Here is a 27,082-nt window from a genome sequence, read left to right on the forward strand (position 1 = left end):
GCTCAAGCAGAGCCTGGTGGTGGCAGTCCAGGACCACGGCCAGCCCCCTCTCTCTGCCACTGTCACACTCACGGTGGCTGTGGCTGACAGCATCCCAGATGTGCTGGCCGACCTGGGTAGTCTCGAGCGCTCTGCCGACTCTGGCGACTCCGGCCTCACGCTGTACCTGGTGATGGCCGTGGCTGTAGTGTCCTGCGTCTTTCTTGCCTTTGTCGTCGTTCTACTGGCGCTCAGACTGCAGCGCTGGCACACGTCGCGATTGCTCCAGGCTTCAGGAGGCGGGTTGGAGGGCGTGCCCGCCTCTCACTTTGTGGGCGTGGACGGGGTGCGGGCTTTCCTGCAGACCTATTCCCACGAGGTCTCGCTCACCGCGGACTCGCGGGGGAGTCACGTGACCTTCCCGCAGCCCAACTACGCGGACACGCTCGTCAGCCAGGAGAGCTGTGAGAATAAGGATCCCTTGTTAACATCCATAGATTTTCATGAATGTAAGGATAAAGCCCAAAGTATTCAGGTGAGTTCAGTCATTCATTTATATTCTTCGAAGAACTATATTTTGTGTAAATTTCTTTATTGTTTTGCGAAATAAGTGATTTGAAGATGGGTTAAAAAAAAACCTCTCAAGTGGTAAAGCAAGATTAATCGTTTATTTCAGAGGTGATTCTTTAACATGGAACGCTTATTGACATAGGTTTTGGCATCATATTTATTGTGAAAGCATACGGACAAGATTGTGAATAAGTGGATAATCACATTTTTATACTTTCTACTTATGTTCCACATGGTGTTCTTAATTCATGTATTTTATAAATGAGAATGAATTGTTAAGTCTTTCTCATTGCACGAGGTTCGTAAGAAAGTACACCTCCGTTTTCTCAGGACTCTCTTTAGATCAGATCTATAAAAGGCTCTTGAAAAAATTTTCAGTCTGAAGACTTTTTCTGTGCCTTGCTTCTGCTTCCATGTAACTCCCCTTGGTGGCCTTGAAAACCTCCATGGCTTTTGACCTATTTAAACCATAATTGTCTGTTAAAGTCAGGTCCTGGTAGAAGGTTAGATTGATGCCTAAAGAATGAAATGTGTGTGTGTCAGGCTTCACTGAGATCTTTATCAATGACAGACATGGAGTCTAATACCACACTAAAGGTCATTGTCCAAAACCAATAAAATGTGACATCAAATAAAATGCCATTCAAATGTTATAAGTAACATTTGTGAAATAGGCCATTGCATGTTTTTACCCCAAATTCTAATGTGCTGTGTTAGTGATGCAGTCATTCAAAGTGTGTATGTGGGCTCTATAAGTGGGAGATTTGGGATGCTGGCTTTATGAAACAACCATCTCATACACTCAAGTCCTAGACCAGTAGTGAATTTTACTTATTGGGTCTGCTGAAAAATTCAGTTAGAAGTAATCTAGTCTGCAATTAACTACTTCTATACTTGTTATATAATATTTTAGTATAACTCAATACATCAGTTGATTAGTATCAGGAAGTAGTTGATGACAAAGTAATCTTGTTTACTGGGACCTTTTGAGTATTAGGTAAGAGCACATTTTTTCTAGCATAATGTTGTGTTAGGTGGTGTTTTGCATATAAAGGTCTGTGCAGTCCTGTGGAAGTATATTTCATACATTCTTCAGTGTTCAGGTGTACAATCACTTGGGGGAGAGGATAATGTTACTGACACTCTATGAGGCAGAAATGTGGCTATCAGGTATTTTGAAAAAGAACCCTCCCAACCAAATTTATTAGATGATTAAAAATATTTTTAAACAAAGGGGAGAAATCATCACTAAATTCAGTGAGCTATTGCAAATAAACTTTCTAGGGACTATTTCCTTCAACTGTCATTACGAGGTGTGATAAGTACAGAAGTGGGAACAAGTGCCTCAGTACATAGACCATGCTTCGTGAGTTTGTGTTGCAAAGCAAAATATATTCTCCCCCTGGTAGTTTTGGAGATTCATGTTGCATTTTTTATATATAAATTTATTTAATTTATTTATTCTTGGCTGCATTGGGTCTTCGTTGCTGCGTGCAGGCTTTCTCTAGTTGGGGAGAGCAGGGCTACTCTTCGTTGCGGTGAGTGGGCTTCTCATTGTGGTGGCTTCTCTCATTGTGGAGCACAGGCTCTAGGCACGTGGGCTTCAGTAGTTGCAGCACGCGGGCTCAGTAGTTGTGGGTCGCGGGCTCAGGAGTTGTGGGTCTCGGTCTCTGTAGTTGTGGGTCACGGGCGCTAGAGCACATGCTCAGTAGTTGTGGCGCACGGGCTTAGCTGCTCCGCGGCATGTGGGATCTTCCCAGACCAGGGGTTGAACCCGCGTCCCCTGCATTGGCAGGCGGATTCTCAACCACTGTGCCACCAGGGAAGCCCTCATGTTGCATTTTATACCCAAGAAAATAATCGTGCAATGGGAAGGAGAGGGATAGGCTCTTTTCTAAAAGGCTGCATTATTTCTTTAAGTGACATATTGGAAGTTAAAATCAAGTAATGTTACTATAAAGAAATCACTGAAACTATTTTGGAAGAAGAGAGGTAAGTATAAATTGTGCCCTTTTAAAAGACAATTTCAGCATTACTGTTGCTCTCTGGAAAAAAATGAAATGAATTAGCTACCAAAAAGTTAAGGAAAAATAAGGGAAAAGGCGACGAGGAAAAAAAAGATAAAACCTTATCAATATATTGCTAATTAATAAGTATTCACAATTCCTATGCTCTGAGATCGTTTAGGCCAAGTCTGTGTTATAGTTATCATTCTATTACTAGTGCGGATTTGAAAGTCGGGGAATAATTATGTCAGTATATAGATGTTTATATATCAAACCTACCTGATTTACCTAAAAACCTGGAAAGTTGGGATAATGACGTTTCTAATAGTACAAATTAAACGTTATTAAATATACAGATATCTAGAAAAGGTTTTTCAGCTGGGCACACGGTTATTATTATTTTAGCTGTTTAAACTTAAGCAGGGGGGGCTGCAGTTTCCTAGTGCGGACTCTGGGCGCCGCTGTTGGCCAAAGTGGAGAGCTTGGTGCTGGCGACCTCCTCGCGCAGACGCAGCGCACTTTCCCGTCTCAGACTCGCCAGCCTTTCCACCGCTTCCTCCTCTGGAGAAGAAGAAACCCTGCCTGACCCCCCAACGCCGGAATAAAGCTGTTCGGAGCTCCGGACAACAGCAGCACAGAGATTGTTTGTAATCCGGCGTCTCCAAGCCGGTGAGCAAGCTGAGGGGAGCAAGAGGGATGGGGAGCGGAGCTGGGGAGAGGGGCTGGGCTGAGAGGCGGCCAGTGCTCTTTCCGTTCCTGCTGTCTTTGTTCTGCCTGGCGCTCTCTGAGCAGATCCGCTACAGGATTCCCGAGGAGATGCCAGAGGGCTCGGTGGTGGGGAACCTCGCCAAGGACCTGAGACTCAGTGTCCACGAGTTACCGACTCGGAAACTGCGGGTCAGTTCGGAGAAGCCTTACTTCACTGTGCGCTCAGAGAGCGGGGAGTTACTTGTTAGCAGCAGGCTAGACCGGGAGCAGATATGCGGGAAGAAGCCAGCTTGTGCTCTAGAATTTGAGGCTGTTGCTGAAAATCCATTGAACTTTTATCACGTGAATGTGGAGATCGAGGATGTTAATGACCACACACCAAAATTCACGCAAAATTCCTTTGAGCTGCAAATAAGTGAGTCCACAAAGCCTGGGGCACGATTTATTTTAGGATCTGCCCATGATGCAGATATTGGTACCAACTCACTACAGAATTACCAGCTCAGTCCTGATGATCATTTCTCACTTGTGATTAAAGAGAAATTAGATGGCAGTAAATACCCTGAGCTGGTACTGAAGACACCTTTAGACAGGGAAGAGCAGACGTCCTACCACTTGACCTTGATGGCCTTGGATTTCGGGGATCCACCCCTAAGCAGTACTGCACAGATACAAGTCCTAGTGACTGATGCCAACGATAACCCTCCAGTATTCAGCCAAGAACTATACAGGGTAGAGCTTCCAGAAAACGTGCTCCCAGGCACCACTCTGCTTCGAGTGATGGCCACCGACCAAGATGAGGGTGTCAATGCCGAGATCACCTTCTGTTTCACTGAAGCAGGCCAGATTACCCAGTTTGACCTGAATTCTCATACTGGGGAAATTACTCTTCTAAATGCGTTAGATTTTGAGGAAGTCAAAGAATATTCCATAGTTTTGGAAGCAAAGGATGGTGGAGGAATGATTGCCCAGTGTACCGTGGAGATAGAAGTCCTAGACATAAATGACAATGTCCCAGAAGTGATATTCCAGTCTCTACCAGATCTTATTATGGAGGACACCAAGCTGGGAACACACATTGCTTTGCTCAAAATCCGTGACAAGGATTCCGGACACAATGGAGAAGTTATTTGTAAATTAGAAGGCGATGTTCCATTTAAAATACTCAATATTTCAAGAAACACGTATAAATTAGTGACAGATGGAGTTCTAGACCGCGAGCAGACCCCTGAGTATAATATCACCATCACAGCCACTGACAGAGGCAAGCCGCCCCTCTCCTCCAGCTCAAGCAAAACCCTGCACATCGGTGATGTAAACGACAACATGCCAGTTTTCGAACAGGCTTCCTACGTGGTCCACGTAGCAGAGAACAACCCTCCTGGCACCTCCATCACTCAAGTCCGCGCGCTGGATCCTGACCTGGGACCCAATGGCCACGTCTCCTATTCCATCGTGGCCAGCGACCTGGAGCCAAGCACGCTGTGGTCCTACGTGTCCGTGAGCGCACAGAGCGGCGTGGTGTTCGCGCAGCGCGCCTTCGACCACGAGCAGCTGCGCGCCTTCGAGCTGACGCTGCAGGCCCGCGACCATGGCTCGCCCGCGCTCAGCGCCAACGTGAGCCTGCGCGTGCTGGTGGGCGACCGCAACGACAACGCGCCCAGGGTGCTGTACCCGGCGCTGGGGCCCGACGGCTCGGCGCTCTTCGACACGGTGCCGCGCGCCGCGCAGCCCGGCTACCTGGTCACCAAGGTGGTGGCGGTGGACGCCGACTCTGGACACAACGCCTGGCTGTCCTACCACGTGCTGCAGGCCAGCGAGCCCGGACTCTTCAGCGTGGGGCTGCGCACGGGCGAGGTGCGCACGGCGCGGGCCCTGGGCGACAGGGACGCGGCCCGCCAGCGCCTGCTGGTTGCTGTGCGCGATGGGGGACAGCCGCCCCTCTCGGCCACCGCCACGCTGCTCCTGGTTTTCGCGGACAGCCTGCAGGAGGCGCTGCCGGACCTCAGTGACCACCCTGAGCCCACTGACCCCCAGGCTGAGCTGCAGTTTTACCTGGTGGTGGCCTTGGCCTTGATCTCGGTGCTCTTCCTCCTGGCAGTGATTCTGGCGGTCGCCCTCCACCTTCGACGCTCCTCCAGCCCCGCTGCCTGGGGCTGCTTTCAGCCTGGTGTCTGTGTCAAGTCTGGACCCGTGGTTCCCCCCAGCTACAGTGAAGGAACTTTACCTTATTCCTACAATCTGTGCGTTGCCCATACTGGAAAGACAGAGTTTAATTTTCTAAAATGTAATGAGCAGTTGAGTTCAGGACAAGACATACTTTGTGGTGATTCATCTGGGGCCTTATTTCCACTTTGTAATTCCAGTGAGTCAGCCTCCCATCAGGTGAGTTTCCTGTAAGTATAACCTGCTTCTTATGGTCTAGACAGTTCTCCATATTCACAAGAAAATATAGGCGTATCTCTGTTTTATTTCGTTTTGCTTTATTGCGCTTCGCAGATACTGAGTCTTTGTTTTTTGGTTGATGTTGTTGTTGTTGTTTTGCATGTTGAAGCTTTGTGGCAAGCCTGGGTCAAGCAACTCTATTGACACCATTTGTCCAACAGCATTTGCTTACTTCATGTCTTTGTGTCACAATTTGTGTCACAATATTTTAAATCTTAAAATATTTCAAACTTTTTCATTATAGTTGTCATGGTGATCTATAATCAGTGATCTTTGATATTACTATTGCAAAAAGATTAGGTTCAACTCACTGAAGGCTCCAATGATGGTTAGCATTTTTTAGCAATAAAGTATTTTAAATTAAGGCATGTACATTTTTTTAGATATAATGCTATTGCACACTTAAAACATAACTTTTATATGCACTGGGAAACCAAAAAATTTCTGTGACCCGCTTTATTGTGCTATTCCCTTTATTGTAGTGGTCTGGAACCAAACTCAAAATATTACCAATGTATGCCAATATACAATTTTTTGATCCAAACATTGTCTTAAGAGTGTAGTAGCCAGTCAAAAAGCTGTCATACCATTCTTCAAGGGAGGTTGAATTCGGAGCAGTTATGTGTCTTTTAGTGGTGTCTTACCAGGCTCAGATTTACAAAGCAGTGAAGTTGTGGTTTTTATCTACAAGGGAAACATTACACAATGTTATAGGGTCTCCTGTAAAACTACTGAGATTTTTCTCTAAATTTTTCTTCCACAGCTTAATATATTGTGATTTTTTTTCAGCTTGGACATACTGTATATGTAAAGGTATGCAGTCATATAAATAAACCTTTAAAGAAAAAATATAAGCTAAAATTAGGTATTTTTCTTAATTGATTTAACTATTATGGTTTCCATACTAATCTGATATTTTGTTTCCTATATTTACTTCTCTTTTGTTTCAAAAACTCCTAGAATAACATCTTTAACCTGTATTTTTATGTAGATGGACCTACTGTAATTGTATTCATTGTAGTGTGTGTGTGTGTATGTAAAATCATTTTATTTATCAGTAGATTCACTATGTTCACCAGAAGATAAAAGCATGTTCTCCTTACTTGCAGCATAGGTTTTTCAGGATTAATCTGTATTGATGCTCATTCTATAGGCTTCCTCTATCAAAGAAAACACAATGTTTTGGCCTCTGTTATTCCTCTCACACACACTTCTCCTATGTAATTTTTGAAATGTCTTTTTTTTGCAACCCTAAACTAATATATCTAGAGGTCTTCTAGTCATTCTACTATCTCTAGGAGAAAAATAGCATGTTGAATTCTTCAAATTTTAGACAAATTTTAGACAGTATTATGTGCATACAAGTACATACACAAGATGATAATACATTGTATCGGGCCTTTGCTAGATTTCCCTTAGCAACTGCTTCAGTTAATGGCCACTGTACAAACTGCTGAAGAAAAGAGACATTTATTCTTGCACTGGCTCTTTTTGACTCCTTAGTGATAATTTTGTGGTTCTTTTGATCAAAGTGCTAGTTAAGGTAAAATTACCTTTAGATTATACATATACCTTTAAAAGTTAACTAAGTCGGCTTTAAAATGTAATCATCTCTCATTGGCAGAAGAATAGGATGGAAATTTGCTTTTCATTGTGTATTCATTTGTATCTTTCAAGTATTTTCTATTTAAATAAGAAATATATAAAATTTAAATAATCTCTGTTAAAACTTCAAAGTAAAAGCACATATCCTAGTAAAACATCACAATATTAATTTGAAAACATTATTAATGTGTAATTAAAATGCCATTTTAAAAAGAATATTAAAAGGCAACAACTCTACAGGAAGCTTACTATAAATATTGTTTTAAACCAAATAAAACAACTTCTGTGTCAGTCATCTCCAACAGGTGTATTTTAGTCTAAAAATGAATTAATCTCCAGTGATAACTGTAGTTCTTATTTAATAATAGATATTGAAGATATTAACAATAAAGCTTAGAGCATAATAAGAAATAAAATTTTATTTTTAAAAGAGTAAATATATTCCAGAAATTTGAGTAATTTAATATGACACTAACCCCAAAAATCTGATCATTTAATAATACTTTGTAAGACTTTAACCCTACTTCATCCCACACTTCTTGGCAATTACTTTTAAAATATGAATTCAGAGATAAATTATTCCAAACTGTAAAAAACAAGTAGTAATTTTTTCCTAAGTAATCTAGCATGCAATATTACAAATCTAAGTGAGTGCAGTAACTGCCTAGGACTCTAAGCGCCGCTGTTCACCTACTTGGAGATAAATGTAACCAAAAACCATCCGGATACTCTGGGCTCCCACCTCACAAAGACCCGCAGATCTCACAAACCAACTGCAGGACTGCAGCAAAATTCCGCCCCTAAATTTGGGAAACTCCAGCTTTCCATAAGATGATCTGCAAAGCAGCAACAAGGTAAAGAAAACATATATGCCCAGTGAAGATTCTGAGTGGATTCCTTAGTGAAAGAACAATGGCCACTCCAAAGAATTACCGAGGACGCGGCCATCTGGTACTGCTGTGCGCGCTCCTGGGCACGCTGGGGGAGATCGGGAGAGGACAGATCCACTACTCCGTGCCTGAAGAGAGCGACAAAGGATCCTTCGTGGGGAACATCTCCAAGGACCTGGGGCTGGAGTCACACGAGCTGGCGCAGCACGGAGTCCACATCGTCTCCAGAGGTAGGACGCAGCTCTTTGCTTTGAACCCGGGAAGCGGCAGCTTAGTCACCGCGGGCAGGATAGACCGGGAGGAGCTCTGCGCTCAGAGCGCGCGGTGTCTTGTAAATATTAACATCCTGGTTGAGGATAAAGGGAAACTTTGGGGAATAGAAATAGAAATCACTGATATCAACGATAATAACCCTAAATTCCAGGTCGAAAATCTGGAAGTAAAAATTAACGAAATTGCTTTGCCCGGAACACGTTATCCACTCCCAGAGGCTGTTGACCCCGATGTGGGCTTGAATTCCCTGCAGAGCTATCAGCTCAGCCCCAATCACCACTTCTCCCTGGACGTGCAAACTGGAGACGACGGAACTATAAGCCCAGAGCTGGTGCTGGAGCGCGCCCTGGACCGCGAGGAGGAGGCTGCTCACCATCTGGTCCTCGTCGCCTCCGATGGAGGCGAACCGCGTCGCTCCAGCACAGTGCACATCCGAGTGACAGTGTTGGATACAAACGACAATGCCCCGGTTTTTACTCAACCGATTTACCGAGTGAAAGTCCCAGAGAACGTGCCCCCGGGCACCCGGCTGCTTACTGTAAGCGCTAGCGACCCGGATGAGGGAACCAACGGAGAAGTGGCTTATAAATTCTGGAAAATTAGTGAAAAACAATCTCCGTTATTCCAGCTTAATGAAAATACTGGCGAAATATCAACAGCAAAGAGTTTAGATTATGAAGAATGTGCATTTTATGACATGGAAATACAGGCTGAAGATGTGGGGGCACTTCTGGGACGGACCAAAGTGCTCATTTCAGTGGAAGATGTCAATGATAATAGACCCGAAGTGACCATTACATCTTTGTTTAGCCCAGTCTTGGAAAATACTCTTCCTGGGACAGTAATTGCCTTCTTGAATGTGCATGACCGAGACTCTGGGAAGAATGGTCAAGTTGTCTGTTACACACGAGATAACTTACCTTTTCAATTAGAAAAATCAATAGATAATTATTATAGATTGGTGATATGGGAATATTTGGACCGAGAAAAGATCTCTATGTATAATATAACAGTGATGGCCTCAGATCTAGGAACCCCACCTCTATCTACTGAAATTCATATTGCCCTGCACGTGGCAGACATCAACGACAATCCACCCATTTTCCCTCATGCCTCCTACTCAGCCTATATCCCGGAGAACAACCCCAGAGGTGCCTCCATCTTCTCTGTGACTGCCCATGACCCTGACAGTGGCAACAATGCCCAGGTCACTTACTCTCTGACCAAAGACACCATCATGGCGACGCCTCTCTCGTCTTATGTCTCCATCAACTCTGACACTGGCGTCCTATATGCGCTGTGCTCCTTTGACTATGAGCAGATCCAAGACTTGCAGCTACTGGTGACAGCCAGTGACAGTGGGGACCCTCCACTCAGCAGCAATGTGTCACTGAGCCTGTTCATCCTGGACCAGAACGACAATGTGCCAGAGATCCTATACCCCATGCTTCCCACCGATGGCTCCATGGGCGTGGAGTTGGCACCCCGCTCTGCAGAGCCTGGCTACCTGGTGACCAAGGTGGTGGCTGTGGACAGAGACTCAGGCCAGAACGCCTGGCTGTCCTACCACCTGCTCAAGGCCAGCGAGCCGGGACTCTTCGCGGTGGGGCTGCACACGGGCGAGGTGCGCACAGCGCGGGCCCTGCTGGACAGAGACACGCTCAAGCAGAGCCTGGTTGTGGCGGTCCAGGACCATGGCCAGCCCCCTCTCTCTGCCACCGTCACACTCACCGTGGCAGTGGCCAGCAGCATCCCAGAAGTCCTTGCCGACCTGGGGAGCATGAGGACCCCCACCAACTCTGACGATTCAGACCTCACACTATACCTGGTGGTGGCGGTGGCCGTTGTTTCCTGCATCTTCCTCGCCTTTGTCATTGTGCTGCTGGCTCTCAGACTGTGGCGGTGGCACAAGTCGAGTCTTATCCAGTCTTCGGGCGTCGGGTTGGCAGGCCTGCCAGCCTCAGGCTTTGTGGGCATGGAGGGAGTACAGGCTTTCCTGAAGACCTATTCCCATGAGGTCTCCCTTACCTCTGATTTGCGGGGGAGTCACATGATCTTTCCCCAGCCCAACTATGCGGACACGCTCATCAGCCAAGAGAGCTGTGAGAAAAATGATTCCTTGTTAGCATCCAGAGATTTTCATGAATGTAGGGATGAAGCTGCTTCTGTTCAGGTGAGTTCAGTTCTTTGTTTACATTTATTTCTTAGAGGAATTATATTTTTTACAAATTTAAGTTGTGTTTTGAAACATGCATTGTGAAGAAAGTTTAAAAATAATTTTTAAGGTGTACCACAAAGTTTTGGGTTTGTGTTAGTGATACCATAAAATTGAGTTCTAATCAACATAATTGTTTTATCTGCTTTCCAAAGGCTTAGACAAGATTGTTTAAATATGAACTCTTGACCTCCTAAAGCCTTCCATATTTTACCACAATTATCACTTATTCACTTAAGAAATAGTTACCCAATCACATATGGTCAGTTCATTTTATATATAGGAATATGTGTGTGTGTGTGTGTGTGTGTGTGTATATATACACATATATATATATATGTATATATATAAATTAGAACTTACAAAACATTATTGAGGCTTCTAAACCCTTGCATTAGCTTAGTAAAAGTAAAATACATCTCAGAATTTTTAGGATTCTTAGGATTGCAAAGAATCCTAAGAATTCTTTCCTAAAACTAAAACTAGGCTCTTGAAATTTTCTTCACTTTAAGCCTCTTTTTTGAGTCCTGCATCTGGATCACTACCGTTCAAAGCTTTAATACTTCTTATATTTCAAAACAAACATATTTTAAAGGGTGGTGGTAAATGAGACTGGTCCCTAATGCACACACCACTGTTTTTGTGTGTCAGTGGTCACCCAGGACTCATACCAATGGAGACATAGAATCTAAAGCTTAAAATGGCCATTGCCCCCTGCCCCCATCAAATTTGCAATAACATGTCATTTTAAATTGTTGAAAATGACTTTTGTAAAATACAGAAGAACACGTTTCATTAGAATTCCAATGAGCTGTTTTGACTGTACAGCCATGTGAAATGTGCTGTGTTCTCATGGTTAGAGTTTGGGAGTGTTGGTTTTAAGAACAGAAGTTACATGTACACAAATTCTAAACAAGCCAATCAAAAATGATTCAATTAAAAATGATTAAAATTCAATTAAAAATGATTCCGTCTGGACTATATGACTTCTGTATCCCTTGTTATAGCATTTAAATTAACCTCTGATTTGTCATCAGATGAGAGTGGAAATCACAATGAATTATTCGTTAGTAATTAAAAGGACATTTCCCAGGGATTGTGCTATGTTCCCTCCAATTTTGCGTATACAATGGGTAGGAGTTAACTTCATATTTTCTGTAGTGTTTGGGTGTATAGTCACTTGAGGAGACAGCTATTCTGTTGACACTTTGCAAATTTAAAAAGTGTGTGGAAAGTTGCCCCAATACTCTTGCTCAAAGCGTTCACTAATTGCAAAAATTTTTCTTAAACAAATGGAGTAAAATAATTAGAACAGGTGTCACTACATTCAGTGAATTTATGTAAATACATTTACCATGAGCTCAATTCCTCCAATTCTGAAGCCATTACTTTAGTATAACATAAGTACATAGATAAGGAGCTAATGCATTCTATTAGAATATCCCTTGGTGACTTTGTATTGAAGGATAGACTAACATTTCAATATATTTTAAGGATGATTTTATATGTGATATTGGGTATGAAATAAGCCAGTTAATTTTGAGATATGAAGTAGGAGGTACAGTAAATAATATCCTGGCTACATCATAGGGACAGTTTTTTTGAATGAATACTTCTTGAGATAGAAGAGTAAAAATAAATTATTTTGTAAAGAGAGTGTTGAGATTATCAGAAGGAGATGTTTGAGGATTGGTATAAAATTACACAATTTTACAAAATAATTTTCAACAGTGTTGATTTCTCTAATATATGTGATATGAAATAGCATTGAGTATGTAGAAATGTTCGGGGTAAACATAGGAATCAGTGAAAGAAGCATAAAATTTTTTTTATATATCATAGCTAATAAACAGAAATGATTCGTGAAATTAGCAGACAGTAAACTCTCTGAGGGCAAGACCTGTGTCTTATTCTTTGTTATATGGCCACTGACAAGGACAGTACTTAGCACAAAGCAAAAGTTCAATGTATGTTTGTAGAATGCTGAAATAAATGGACAAATATATGTAAGTTTGTATACAGACCCAACATGATATTTCTAATAATTTGGAAACAAGAGAAAAGATACCTTAAGGAAGTCTTGATAATTTAAGATATTAAATATATTAACGTAAAAATATGGCTTATTAAATTAGGCATACGGTTATAATTATTTTAGCTGTTTAAACTTAAGCAGCGGGGGCTGCAGTTTCCCAGTGCGGACTCTGGGCGCCGCTGTTGGCCAAAGTGGAGAGCTTGGTGCTGGCGACCTCCTCGCGCAGACGCAGCGCACTTTCCCATCTCAGACTCGCCAGCCTTTCCACCGCTTCCTCCTCTGGAGAAGAAGAAACCCTGCCTGACCCCCCAACGCCGGAATAAAGCTGTTCGGAGCTCCGGACAACAGCAGCACAGAGATTGTTTGTAATCCGGCGTCTCCAAGCCGGTGAGCAAGCTGAGGGGAGCAAGAGGGATGGGGAGCGGAGCTGGGGAGAGGGGCTGGGCTGAGAGGCGGCCAGTGCTCTTTCCGTTCCTGCTGTCTTTGTTCTGCCTGGCGCTCTCTGAGCAGATCCGCTACAGGATTCCCGAGGAGATGCCAGAGGGCTCGGTGGTGGGGAACCTCGCCAAGGACCTGAGACTCAGTGTCCACGAGTTACCGACTCGGAAACTGCGGGTCAGTTCGGAGAAGCCTTACTTCACTGTGCGCTCAGAGAGCGGGGAGTTACTTGTTAGCAGCAGGCTAGACCGGGAGCAGATATGCGGGAAGAAGCCAGCTTGTGCTCTAGAATTTGAGGCTGTTGCTGAAAATCCATTGAACTTTTATCACGTGAATGTGGAGATCGAGGATGTTAATGACCACACACCAAAATTCACGCAAAATTCCTTTGAGCTGCAAATAAGTGAGTCTACGCTGCCAGGCACGCGATTTATATTAGAAGTCGCAGAAGATGCAGATATTGGCTTAAACTCTCTGCAGACTTATAAACTCTCTCTTAGCCCTAGTTTCTCGTTGATAAATAAGGAGAAACAAGACGGTAGTAAATACCCAGAACTGGTATTGGAGAAACCCTTAGATCGGGAACAACAGGGTTATCATCGTTTAATCTTGACGGCCTCAGACCGCGGAGATCCACCCCTAAACGGCACTACTGAGCTCCGGATCCAGGTCACTGATGCCAATGATAACCCCCCGGTATTTAGCCAGGACGTATATCGAGTCAGCCTTGGAGAAAACGTGCCCCCAGGCACCACTGTGTTGCAGGTGTCAGCCACCGACCAGGACGAGGGCGTCAACTCAGAGATCATCTACTCCTTTCACAATGTGGATGAACAAGTGGAACAATTTTTTAACTTAGACAGAAGAACAGGAGAAATCACGACAAAGGATGATTTTGATTTTGAAATCGCTAGTAGTTACACTCTCACTATAGAAGCGAAAGATCCTGGAGATCTAGCAGCCCATTGCAGTGTCCAAGTCGACATTCTCGATGAGAATGATTGTGCACCGGAAGTGATTGTGACTTCAATATTTACTCCCCTACCAGAGGATTCACCACCAGGAACAGTGATCGCCTTGATAAAAACAAGAGATAGAGACTCTGGAGAAAATGGAGAAGTTTACTGCCAAATCTTAGGAAAGGCCGAGTTTATATTGAAATCTTACTCGAAGAACTATTACAAGCTAGTGACAGACAGGACCCTGGACCGGGAGGAGATCCCAGAATACAACATCACTATAATGGCCACCGACAGAGGCAAGCAGCCCCTCTCCTCTAGTATAAGCTTCACTCTGCGCCTCGCAGATGTCAACGACAACGCTCCAGTTTTCCACCAGGCCTCCTACGTGGTCCACGTGGCAGAAAACAACCCGCCGGGCGCCTCCATCGCCCAAGTTAGCGCTTCAGATCCAGACCTGGGGCCCAACGGCCACGTCTCCTACTCCATCGTGGCCAGCGACCTGGAGCCGCGCGCGCTGTCGTCCTACGTGTCCGTGAGCGCACAGAGCGGCGTGGTGTTCGCGCAGCGCGCCTTCGACCACGAGCAGCTGCGCGCCTTCGAGCTGACGCTGCAGGCCCGCGACCACGGCTCGCCCGCGCTCAGCGCCAACGTGAGCCTGCGCGTGCTGGTGGGCGACCGCAACGACAACGCGCCCAGGGTGCTGTACCCGGCGCTGGGGCCCGACGGCTCGGCGCTCTTCGACACGGTGCCGCGCGCCGCGCAGCCCGGCTACCTGGTCACCAAGGTGGTGGCGGTGGACGCCGACTCTGGACACAACGCCTGGCTGTCCTACCACGTGCTGATCATGGCGACGCCTCTCTCGTCTTATGTCTCCATCAACTCTGACACTGGCGTCCTATATGCGCTGTGCTCCTTTGACTATGAGCAGATCCAAGACTTGCAGCTACTGGTGACAGCCAGTGACAGTGGGGACCCTCCACTCAGCAGCAATGTGTCACTGAGCCTGTTCATCCTGGACCAGAACGACAATGTGCCAGAGATCCTATACCCCATGCTTCCCACCGATGGCTCCATGGGCGTGGAGTTGGCACCCCGCTCTGCAGAGCCTGGCTACCTGGTGACCAAGGTGGTGGCTGTGGACAGAGACTCAGGCCAGAACGCCTGGCTGTCCTACCACCTGCTCAAGGCCAGCGAGCCGGGACTCTTCGCGGTGGGGCTGCACACGGGCGAGGTGCGCACAGCGCGGGCCCTGCTGGACAGAGACACGCTCAAGCAGAGCCTGGTTGTGGCGGTCCAGGACCATGGCCAGCCCCCTCTCTCTGCCACCGTCACACTCACCGTGGCAGTGGCCAGCAGCATCCCAGAAGTCCTTGCCGACCTGGGGAGCATGAGGACCCCCACCAACTCTGACGATTCAGACCTCACACTATACCTGGTGGTGGCGGTGGCCGTTGTTTCCTGCATCTTCCTCGCCTTTGTCATTGTGCTGCTGGCTCTCAGACTGTGGCGGTGGCACAAGTCGAGTCTTATCCAGTCTTCGGGCGTCGGGTTGGCAGGCCTGCCAGCCTCAGGCTTTGTGGGCATGGAGGGAGTACAGGCTTTCCTGAAGACCTATTCCCATGAGGTCTCCCTTACCTCTGATTTGCGGGGGAGTCACATGATCTTTCCCCAGCCCAACTATGCGGACACGCTCATCAGCCAAGAGAGCTGTGAGAAAAATGATTCCTTGTTAGCATCCAGAGATTTTCATGAATGTAGGGATGAAGCTGCTTCTGTTCAGGTGAGTTCAGTTCTTTGTTTACATTTATTTCTTAGAGGAATTATATTTTTTACAAATTTAAGTTGTGTTTTGAAACATGCATTGTGAAGAAAGTTTAAAAATAATTTTTAAGGTGTACCACAAAGTTTTGGGTTTGTGTTAGTGATACCATAAAATTGAGTTCTAATCAACATAATTGTTTTATCTGCTTTCCAAAGGCTTAGACAAGATTGTTTAAATATGAACTCTTGACCTCCTAAAGCCTTCCATATTTTACCACAATTATCACTTATTCACTTAAGAAATAGTTACCCAATCACATATGGTCAGTTCATTTTATATATAGGAATATGTGTGTGTGTGTGTGTGTGTGTATATATATACACATATATGTATATATATAAATTAGAACTTACAAAACATTATTGAGGCTTCTAAACCCTTGCATTAGCTTAGTAAAAGTAAAATACATCTCAGAATTTTTAGGATTCTTAGGATTGCAAAGAATCCTAAGAATTCTTTCCTAAAACTAAAACTAGGCTCTTGAAATTTTCTTCACTTTAAGCCTCTTTTTTGAGTCCTGCATCTGGATCACTACCGTTCAAAGCTTTAATACTTCTTATATTTCAAAACAAACATATTTTAAAGGGTGGTGGTAAATGAGACTGGTCCCTAATGCACACACCACTGTTTTTGTGTGTCAGTGGTCACCCAGGACTCATACCAATGGAGACATAGAATCTAAAGCTTAAAATGGCCATTGCCCCCTGCCCCCATCAAATTTGCAATAACATGTCATTTTAAATTGTTGAAAATGACTTTTGTAAAATACAGAAGAACACGTTTCATTAGAATTCCAATGAGCTGTTTTGACTGTACAGCCATGTGAAATGTGCTGTGTTCTCATGGTTAGAGTTTGGGAGTGTTGGTTTTAAGAACAGAAGTTACATGTACACAAATTCTAAACAAGCCAATCAAAAATGATTCAATTAAAAATGATTAAAATTCAATTAAAAATGATTCCGTCTGGACTATATGACTTCTGTATCCCTTGTTATAGCATTTAAATTAACCTCTGATTTGTCATCAGATGAGAGTGGAAATCACAATGAATTATTCGTTAGTAATTAAAAGGACATTTCCCAGGGATTGTGCTATGTTCCCTCCAATTTTGCGTATACAATGGGTAGGAGTTAACTTCATATTTTCTGTAGTGTTTGGGTGTATAGTCACTTGAGGAGACAGCTATTCTGTTGACACTTTGCAAATTTAAAAAGTGTGTGGAAAGTTGCCCCAATACTCTTGCTCAAAGCGTTCACTAATTGCAAAAATTTTTCTTAAACAAATGGAGTAAAATAATTAGAACAGGTGTCACTACATTCAGTGAATTTATGTAAATACATTTACCATGAGCTCAATTCCTCCAATTCTGAAGCCATTACTTTAGTATAACATAAGTACATAGATAAGGAGCTAATGCATTCTATTAGAATATCCCTTGGTGACTTTGTATTGAAGGATAGACTAACATTTCAATATATTTTAAGGATGATTTTATATGTGATATTGGGTATGAAATAAGCCAGTTAATTTTGAGATATGAAGTAGGAGGTACAGTAAATAATATCCTGGCTACATCATAGGGACAGTTTTTTTGAATGAATACTTCTTGAGATAGAAGAGTAAAAATAAATTATTTTGTAAAGAGAGTGTTGAGATTATCAGAAGGAGATGTTTGAGGATTGGTATAAAATTACACAATTTTACAAAATAATTTTCAACAGTGTTGATTTCTCTAATATATGTGATATGAAATAGCATTGAGTATGTAGAAATGTTCGGGGTAAACATAGGAATCAGTGAAAGAAGCATAAAATTTTTTTTATATATCATAGCTAATAAACAGAAATGATTCGTGAAATTAGCAGACAGTAAACTCTCTGAGGGCAAGACCTGTGTCTTATTCTTTGTTATATGGCCACTGACAAGGACAGTACTTAGCACAAAGCAAAAGTTCAATGTATGTTTGTAGAATGCTGAAATAAATGGACAAATATATGTAAGTTTGTATACAGACCCAACATGATATTTCTAATAATTTGGAAACAAGAGAAAAGATACCTTAAGGAAGTCTTGATAATTTAAGATATTAAATATATTAACGTAAAAATATGGCTTATTAAATTAGGCATACGGTTATAATTATTTTAGCTGTTTAAACTTAAGCAGCGGGGGCTGCAGTTTCCCAGTGCGGACTCTGGGCGCCGCTGTTGGCCAAAGTGGAGAGCTTGGTGCTGGCGACCTCCTCGCGCAGACGCAGCGCACTTTCCCATCTCAGACTCGCCAGCCTTTCCACCGCTTCCTCCTCTGGAGAAGAAGAAACCCTGCCTGACCCCCCAACGCCGGAATAAAGCTGTTCGGAGCTCCGGACAACAGCAGCACAGAGATTGTTTGTAATCCGGCGTCTCCAAGCCGGTGAGCAAGCTGAGGGGAGCAAGAGGGATGGGGAGCGGAGCTGGGGAGAGGGGCTGGGCTGAGAGGCGGCCAGTGCTCTTTCCGTTCCTGCTGTGTTTGTTCTGCCTGGCGCTCTCTGAGCAGATCCGCTACAGGATTCCCGAGGAGATGCCAGAGGGCTCGGTGGTGGGGAACCTCGCCAAGGACCTGAGACTCAGTGTCCACGAGTTACCGACTCGGAAACTGCGGGTCAGTTCGGAGAAGCCTTACTTCACTGTGCGCTCAGAGAGCGGGGAGTTACTTGTTAGCAGCAGGCTAGACCGGGAGCAGATATGCGGGAAGAAGCCAGCTTGTGCTCTAGAATTTGAGGCTGTTGCTGAAAATCCATTGAACTTTTATCACGTGAATGTGGAGATCGAGGATGTTAATGACCACACACCAAAATTCACGCAAAATTCCTTTGAGCTGCAAATAAGTGAGTCTACGCTGCCAGGCACGCGATTTATATTAGAAGTCGCAGAAGATGCAGATATTGGCTTAAACTCTCTGCAGACTTATAAACTCTCTCTTAGCCCTAGTTTCTCGTTGATAAATAAGGAGAAACAAGACGGTAGTAAATACCCAGAACTGGTATTGGAGAAACCCTTAGATCGGGAACAACAGGGTTATCATCGTTTAATCTTGACGGCCTCAGACCGCGGAGATCCACCCCTAAACGGCACTACTGAGCTCCGGATCCAGGTCACTGATGCCAATGATAACCCCCCGGTATTTAGCCAGGACGTATATCGAGTCAGCCTTGGAGAAAACGTGCCCCCAGGCACCACTGTGTTGCAGGTGTCAGCCACCGACCAGGACGAGGGCGTCAACTCAGAAATCACTTATTCCTTCTACAAGACCGGGCAAGTCTTCGGTCTGAATTCAAAGAATGGGGAAATTACAACTCTAAACACACTGGATTTTGAAGAAATCAAGGAATATTCTATCGTGGTGGAAGGGAGGGATGGTGGAGGACTGGTTGCACAATGTACAGTTGAAATTAACATTCAAGATGAAAATGACAACAGGCCAGATGTTACGTTCCATTCCCTAGTCGAAATGATTCTGGAAAACGCAGTGCCGGGAACGCTAATTGCTTTGATCAAAATACATGACAGAGATTCCGGGGAGAATGGGGAGGTTAATTGCCGATTAGAGGGTGAAGTACCTTTTAAGATAATCTCTTCGTCCAAAAATTCATACAAGTTGGTAACATACGGGACCCTGGACCGAGAACAGACACCGGAGTACAATGTCACCATCACAGCCACCGACAAGGGCAAGCCGCCCCTCTCCACCAGCATAAGTGTCACCTTGCATATTACTGACGTCAACGACAACGCTCCTGTTTTCCACCAGGCCTCCTACGTGGTCCACGTGGCCGAGAACAACCCGCCTGGAGCCTCCATCGCGCAAGTCAGCGCCTCCGACCCCGACCTAGGGCCCAACAGCCACGTCTCCTACTCCATCGTGGCCAGCGACCTGGAGCCACGCGCGCTGTCATCCTACGTGTCCGTGAGCGCAGAGAGCGGCGTGGTGTTCGCGCAGCGCGCCTTCGACCACGAGCAGCTGCGCGCCTTCGAGCTGACGCTGCAGGCCCGCGACCACGGCTCGCCCGCGCTCAGCGCCAACGTGAGCCTGCGCGTGCTGGTGGGCGACCGCAACGACAACGCGCCCAGGGTGCTGTACCCGGCGCTGGGGCCCGACGGCTCGGCGCTCTTCGACACGGTGCCGCGCGCCGCGCAGCCCGGCTACCTGGTCACCAAGGTGGTGGCGGTGGACGCCGACTCTGGACACAACGCCTGGCTGTCCTACCACGTGCTGCAGGCCAGCGAGCCCGGACTCTTCAGCGTGGGGCTGCGCACGGGCGAGGTGCGCACGGCGCGGGCCCTGGGCGACAGGGACGCGGCCCGCCAGCGCCTGCTGGTTGCTGTGCGCGATGGGGGACAGCCGCCCCTCTCGGCCACCGCCACGCTGCTCCTGGTTTTCGCGGACAGCCTGCAGGAGGCGCTGCCGGACCTCAGTGACCACCCTGAGCCCACTGACCCCCAGGCTGAGCTGCAGTTTTACCTGGTGGTGGCCTTGGCCTTGATCTCGGTGCTCTTCCTCCTGGCAGTGATTCTGGCGGTCGCCCTCCACCTTCGACGGTCCTCCAGCCCCGCTGCCTGGGGCTGCTTTCAGCCTGGTGTCTGTGTCAAGTCTGGACCCATGGTTCCCCCCAACTACAGTGAAGGAACTTTACCTTATTCCTACAATCTGTGCGTTGCCCATACTGGAAAGACAGAGTTTAATTTACTAAAATGTAATGAGCAGTTGAGTTCAGGACAAGACATACTTTGTGGTGATTCATCTGGGACCTCATTTCCACTTTGTAATTCCAGTGAGTCAACTTCCCATCCTGAAACTCTAACGGCGGTGAGTTCCATTTAAGTGTCTACTCCTTTTCATCATCTTCACAATTTTGTTTATTCATATGAAAATACATTATATTTTTAATCTAGCGAGTTGTCTTAGGAATATTATAGCTCATCAGAAAGCTGTATATCCAATCTTCATGGGGAATGGTGATTTGGGTTAGCATGTGACGTAAAATAGAGTTATGTTACTCAGTTCGGATTTACAAAGAAGAGAGAATATGCTCTTTGCTTCGCCGCAAAGTCTTTCGCCGATTTCTTATCTTTTTTCTAAGCTAATGAAATTTACCCATTGATTTTTCTCATTCTTTATTTAACATATTTAAATGTTTATTATATATAAGTAAACATCAAATTTAAAGTAGGCAATCAATTCATTCTTTAAAGCAAAAAGAGTACTACTAGGTATCTTCTTTCACTGATTTCATTGGTACAGTTTCCATCCCTTTCTTATATTTATTCCTCATGTCTAGTTCCTTAAACCTACCTATTTATGAGTCTTTGAAATCCTTAAAATTTTTAAGAAAAAATACGCTGTGATGTGTGTGTGTGTGTAGAGAGCAACTCAGTGAATTCATCAGAAAGTTGAAGTCATTATCTAAGTTTCTTCAAGTTTTCTTGAATACAAATTTCTCTTCTTCTTTATAGTTAACAGAAGGAGATACTTGGTAAAAGAAAAGGAAATGCTGTTGCCTCCATAATGTGCTCTCATTCCCAACCTATATTTTTTGAAGAAGAAAGGGGGGAAGGTCACTGGATTTGTTTTATTACTTGGAGCCCTAAACATTAGTGACTGGAGGTTTCCTCATCCTTCTTCTAACTATAGGAGGGAAGGAGAATTCTGAATTTTCCATTTTAAAGGCAAAACCTACTAATTTCAAGCACATACAAAGATGCCGTTACATAAGTATCAGTCTTTTTGCTAGGAACTGCTTCAGTAAATAGTTTCTTTACAAATTGCCGAAAGAAATTTCTTATTGTGGTACTTACTTTTTACTTTTTGTGGTAATAATTCATTCTACATCTTGTGTTCTTTTCCCCAAATTATTACATAAGTTTAGATGACCCTTATAATAGGAGGCTTAAAATTAGGTTAAAATTGCATACTTTCTTGATGGAAGAATTGAAATGGAAACTTACTTTTCAATGTATGTTCATCTGAATCTTCCGGATGCCATAGGCTGTGCATGCACTATGAATGCACACAAAAAACTAAATATTAAAAAAATTGTGATAGCATAAAAGTTTAACAATCATAACTATGTAAAATTTAAAAACCCAATCCATTTAAAGTTTAGCAATATTAGGTGATAAAATCTAGTACCATTGCCTAATTAAATTTTTGTAAAGAAAATCTTAAGGAGACCTTACTCCAGGAATTTCACTATGAAAATGAATTAGCCTTATAAAATAGCTTCAAGGTGAATAATCCATATATTCATTCAATATGATTATGTACTATACATATAAAATTAAGAAAAATATGAATGTATTTCCAAGGAGGATTGCACATTCTAATTACTTCAGAAAATAAATAATGACCTATAGAAAGTATTTGAAACATTATAAAAAAGGAAATTTGAATAATTAAATATCTAGTGAGTGAGAACAAAATTCTAGCAAAAATAAGAGTTAAGTTTGTTTGATACCAAAGTGACATTTAATATAATTTCATTCCACTTCATTTCCAACTAAAATATCCACAAATGGTAATTGCATTTGAAATATGAATGCACTACACAATTAGAGAAATCTAAAATCATTATCGTTAGAGAGTAGTGTTTTCTTTTTCAGTCATCTATAACAGAAGTATTGCATATCTCAATACTTGAGTGGGTGGGTGTAGTAACGGCTCAGGACTCTGAGCGCCGCTGTTCACCAACTCTAAGAAAAGCTCAATCAGCGCTCCGTCTGGATATTAGGATCTGCAACTACACAAAGCCGCTCAGATCCCACAAACCGACTCCGGGGCTGCAACATAACTCAGCCTCTTAGCCTGGGGTACTACGGGTTTCTCCTGAGGAAAAAGATCACCATAATCTGCAGGAGGAAAACAGAACCTAAGGAATCAGCGTTCACAGAAATTATTCTGAAAAAAATCTTTAGTGAAGCAACAATGGCCGCTCCAACGAATCGCCTGCACAGAACACTGGTCCTGTTGTGCCTTTTCCTGGGGAGGCTGTGGGAGACCGGGGCTAGCCAGATCCACTACTCGGTACCTGAAGAGACAGAAGAAGGCTATATCGTGGGGAATATCTCCAAGGATCTGGGGCTGGAGCTCCGCGAGCTGGCGGAGCGGGGAGTCCGCATCGTCTCCAGAGGTAAGACGCAGCTCTTTGCTCTGAACCCGCGAAGCGGCAGCTTGGTCACCGCCGGCAGGATAGACCGGGAGGAGCTCTGCGCTCAGAGCGCGCGGTGTCTGGTGAACTTTAAAGTCCTGGTTGAAGACAGGGTGCAGCTTCACGGAATAGAAATAGAAGTAACTGATATCAACGATAATAATCCGAAATTCCAGGTCGAAAATCTAGAAGTAAAAATTAACGAAATTGCTTTGCCCGGAACACGTTATCCACTCCCAGACGCTGTTGACCCCGATGTGGGCTTGAATTCCCTGCAGAGCTATCAGCTCAGCCCCAATCACCACTTCTCCCTGGACGTGCAAACTGGAGACGACGGAACTATAAGCCCAGAGCTGGTGCTGGAGCGCGCCCTGGACCGCGAGGAGGAGGCTGCTCACCATCTGGTCCTCGTCGCCTCCGATGGAGGCGAACCGCGTCGCTCCAGCACAGTGCACATCCGAGTGACAGTGTTGGATACAAACGACAATGCCCCGGTTTTTACTCAACCGATTTACCGAGTGAAAGTCCCAGAGAACGTGCCCCCGGGCACCCGGCTGCTTACTGTAAGCGCTAGCGACCCGGATGAGGGAACCAACGGAGAAGTGGCTTATAAATTCTGGAAAATTAGTGAAAAACAATCTCCGTTATTCCAGCTTAATGAAAATACTGGCGAAATATCAACAGCAAAGAGTTTAGATTATGAAGAATGTGCATTTTATGACATGGAAATACAGGCTGAAGATGGTGGGGCATTGAAGGATCGTACCAAAGTACTCATTTCAGTGGAAGATGTCAATGACAATAGACCCGAAGTGACCATTACATCTTTATTTAGTCCAGTGAGGGAAGATGCTCCCCAAGGAACAGTAATCGTTCTTTTCAATGCACATGACCGAGACTCTGGGAAGAATGGCCAAGTTGTCTGTTCCATCAAGGAGATTCTACCTTTTCAATTAGAAAAGTCAGTAGAAGATTATTATAGATTGTTGACAGTCCAAAATCTTGACCGAGAAAAAACCTCTGAATATAACATCACAGTGACCGCAACAGACAGAGGAACACCATCCCTGTCCATGGAAATTCTCATCACCCTGCACGTGGTCGACGTCAACGACAATCCACCCTCCTTCTCTCAAACCTCCTATTCAGTCTATCTCCCTGAGAACAACCTTAGAGGCACCTCCATCTTCTCGGTGACAGCCCACGACCCCGACAGCAATGAGAACGCTCGGGTTGTTTACTCCTTAGCCGAAGACACCATCCAAGGGGCACCTCTCTCCTCCTATGTCTCCATCAACTCCAACACTGGTGTGCTATACGCGCTGCGCTCCTTCGACTACGAGCAATTTCGCGATCTTCAAATGCAGGTGAGGGCAAGAGACAGCGGGGACCCACCTCTCAGCAGCAACGTGTCACTGAGCTTGTTCGTGCTGGACCAGAACGACAATATGCCAGAAATCCTGTACCCCATGCTTCCCACCGATGGCTCCACGGGTGTGGAGCTGGCACCCCGCTCTGCAGAACCAGGCTACCTGGTGACCAAGGTGGTGGCTGTGGACAGAGACTCGGGCCAGAACGCCTGGCTGTCCTACCGCCTGCTCAAGGCCAGCGAGCCAGGACTCTTCACGGTGGGGCTGCACACCGGCGAGGTGCGCACAGCGCGGGCCCTGCTGGACAGAGACGCGCTTAAGCAGAGCCTGGTGGTGGCGGTCCAGGATCACGGCCAGCCCCCTCTCTCTGCCACCGTTTCGCTCACCGTGGCCGTGGCTGACAGCATCCCCGACGTCCTGGCTGAACTAGGCAGCCTTGAGTCTCCCGCCAGCCCCGACGACTCAGGCCTCACGCTGTACCTGGTGGTGGCGGTGGCCGCGGTCTCCTGCGTCTTCCTCGCCTTTGTCATTGTGTTGCTGGCGCTCAGGCTGAGGCGCTGGCACACGTCGAGCCTGCTCCAGGCTTCAGGAAGCAGGTTAGCGGGTGTGCCCACGTCTCACTTTGTGGGCGTGGACGGGGTGCGGGCTTTCCTGCAGAGCTATTCCCACGAGGTCTCGCTCACCGCGGACTCGCGGGGGAGTCACGTGATCTTCCCGCAGCCCAACTACGCGGACACGCTCGTCAGCCAGGAGAGCTGTGAGAAAACCGAGCCTTTGTGCGCCTCAGATGATTCCAGGTTTCCTATAGAAGACACCCCTTTGGTTCCAGTGAGTTCAACTTTTCCTTTACTTAAAAAAAAATGGTTTTCTACTTAAGTGTTTGCACTTTAGGATAAGTTGATATTAACATATTTCTCACCATACGTTTAAATTTTCACTGGGCCTAATTTTTGCTCTAACATCTATAGGAGGCATTTATTGGTTACATCATTGATACAATTTTTGCTTTCTCATAATGATTAGCCTAAGGTCAGTGGAAACCTTCCTCTTGGGACTGCTCTCATTATCAGGCATTGGGCATGGCTCTTTGGGTGAGGTTGCTTCAGTGGTTACCACGGTTCACTACTAATTTTTAGGACTGGTTTCCATTCCTGAAATTTGTTACTATTGTTATCTCCAATGGCCCCATTGTGAACTTACTCTAAAAACATTTCTGCAGCTGATGCTATCTTTGTAAGGGTAAATTAATAAGAAATGCGTTCTTCTTGTAAAAACAACTGAAAGCCCAGACTCAGTACTTCTTTTCTGTTTCTGTGACAGGACAACACCCCTTAGAGGTGACGTGTTTCTGTTCACATGTTTGTAGAGGTTGTTTGCATTTAAAGACCATTTCGGAGGATAATTCAAACTTCAAATATCATCCATTTCCAAATCCTAGAAAAGGATGCTTTATTCTTGTAATAGTGAAAAATTTTAACATAATTTATTCTCATCCTCAGAGCTGTTGATTTCCTAACACTATAATATCAGATTATTAATAATTTGAAACCCCCTATAGTTTATGCTTGCTGAAGAGGGGTTTCTTAGACTGGACCCTGTGAGAAGACAAAACATAGGAAATAAAAATTATTCTTCAACTTTTTGTTTGTTTGTTTTTTGTGAGGGGTTTTTTGCGGTACGCGGACCTCCCTCTGTTGTGGCCTCTCCCGTTGCGGAGCACAGGCTCCAGACGCGCAGGCTCAGCGGCCATGGCTCACGGGCCCAGCCGCTCCGCGGCATGTGGGATCTTCCTGGACCGGGGCACGAACCCGCGTCCCCTGCATCAGCAGGCGGACTCTCAACCACTGCGCCACCAGGGAAGCCCCTCTTCAACTGTTTTTTATGGCTCAATCCTGCAACTTTTGAGGCTAGAAATAAATCTGGCTATGGGAGATGATTTAGGAAAATATTCTCAGGAACTGCTATCGAGATTCTAAGAATATTTTACTGGCTTTTAGACATAAGGAAAAGAATAATGTATTATGTAATGTGATTTTAAACACAATGTTATTTCAGATAATAAATGGCATTGTAGGAGACTTTGAAAATAAGCTTTAAAATTGACTCAAAGTTCTATTCTGAACATGCTGAATATGAGGGCTAACATGTCTGGAAATCCATTATGACATACATACATTATAATTATTTCAAATACTCTTTATTCCTAAGCTAGTAGGAAAAAAGTAAAGCATCCTTCAGGGTCATATTTTTAACCATGCAGTAGGAAAACTGTCACTTAAAGTTTCTGTCTTGGGGAGTAACCTTTAGTACTTAGTATACATAAATATTAAAATATGGTTAATTTGGAAAAAATGTAATAACAGATATTGACGAAGGCTTGTATGTCATGGTAGGTAACTACTAGTCTCTGCCATAAAAATGTCACTTGCCTTTAAAAACAGAACACAGGGCTTCCCTGGTGGCGCAGTGGTTGAGAGTCCGCCTGCTGATGCAGGGGACACGGGTTCGTGCCCCAGTCCGGGAAGATCCCACATGCCGCGGAGCGGCTGGGCCCGTGAGCCATGGCCGCTGAGCCTGCGCG

The 27,082-nt window shown here is 44.9% G+C and overlaps 3 protein-coding genes across 11 annotated transcripts in view; all 3 read left to right on the forward strand.

Annotated features, from left to right (window-relative positions):
- Positions 1 to 589, forward strand: part of LOC114486729 (protocadherin gamma-A7-like) — a 2,994-nt gene extending 2,405 nt beyond the window's left edge. Inside the window, exon 2 of the mRNA XM_028492991.2 lies at positions 11 to 589. Within this exon, the coding sequence (XP_028348792.1) occupies positions 11 to 589 (579 nt within the window). The remainder of the gene's footprint in view (positions 1 to 10) is intronic.
- The window catches only part of LOC102983402 (protocadherin gamma-C4), a 169,933-nt gene that overhangs the window by 38,709 nt on the left and 104,142 nt on the right, over positions 1 to 27,082 (forward strand). Inside the window, exons 1-2 of one of the 9 annotated variants that reach the window (XM_055086807.1) lie at positions 18,369 to 20,793; positions 21,441 to 21,550. The exons of 3 other annotated variants lie outside the window; for them this stretch is intronic. In XM_055086807.1, coding sequence (XP_054942782.1) covers positions 18,388 to 20,793; positions 21,441 to 21,464 — 2,430 coding nt within the window. In that variant the 5' untranslated portion in view covers positions 18,369 to 18,387 and the 3' untranslated portion in view covers positions 21,465 to 21,550. Of the gene's footprint in view, positions 1 to 3,073; positions 5,660 to 12,977; positions 15,907 to 18,368; positions 20,794 to 21,440; positions 21,551 to 22,765; positions 25,330 to 27,082 lie in introns of those variants that run through there. 5 more of the 9 variants (XM_024123540.3, XM_028493321.2, XM_055086804.1 and 2 more) reach the window with 5 other exon arrangements.
- Positions 8,091 to 10,736, forward strand: LOC102983961 (protocadherin gamma-A8). Its single transcript, XM_024123573.1, has one exon. The coding sequence runs from the start codon at positions 8,226 to 8,228 to the stop codon at positions 10,734 to 10,736; it is 2,511 nt and encodes an 836-aa protein (XP_023979341.1). The 5' UTR covers positions 8,091 to 8,225.

The sequence above is a fragment of the Physeter macrocephalus genome, chromosome 8 (assembly GCF_002837175.3).
Source record: "Physeter macrocephalus isolate SW-GA chromosome 8, ASM283717v5, whole genome shotgun sequence".
Lineage (NCBI taxonomy): Eukaryota > Metazoa > Chordata > Mammalia > Artiodactyla > Physeteridae > Physeter > Physeter macrocephalus.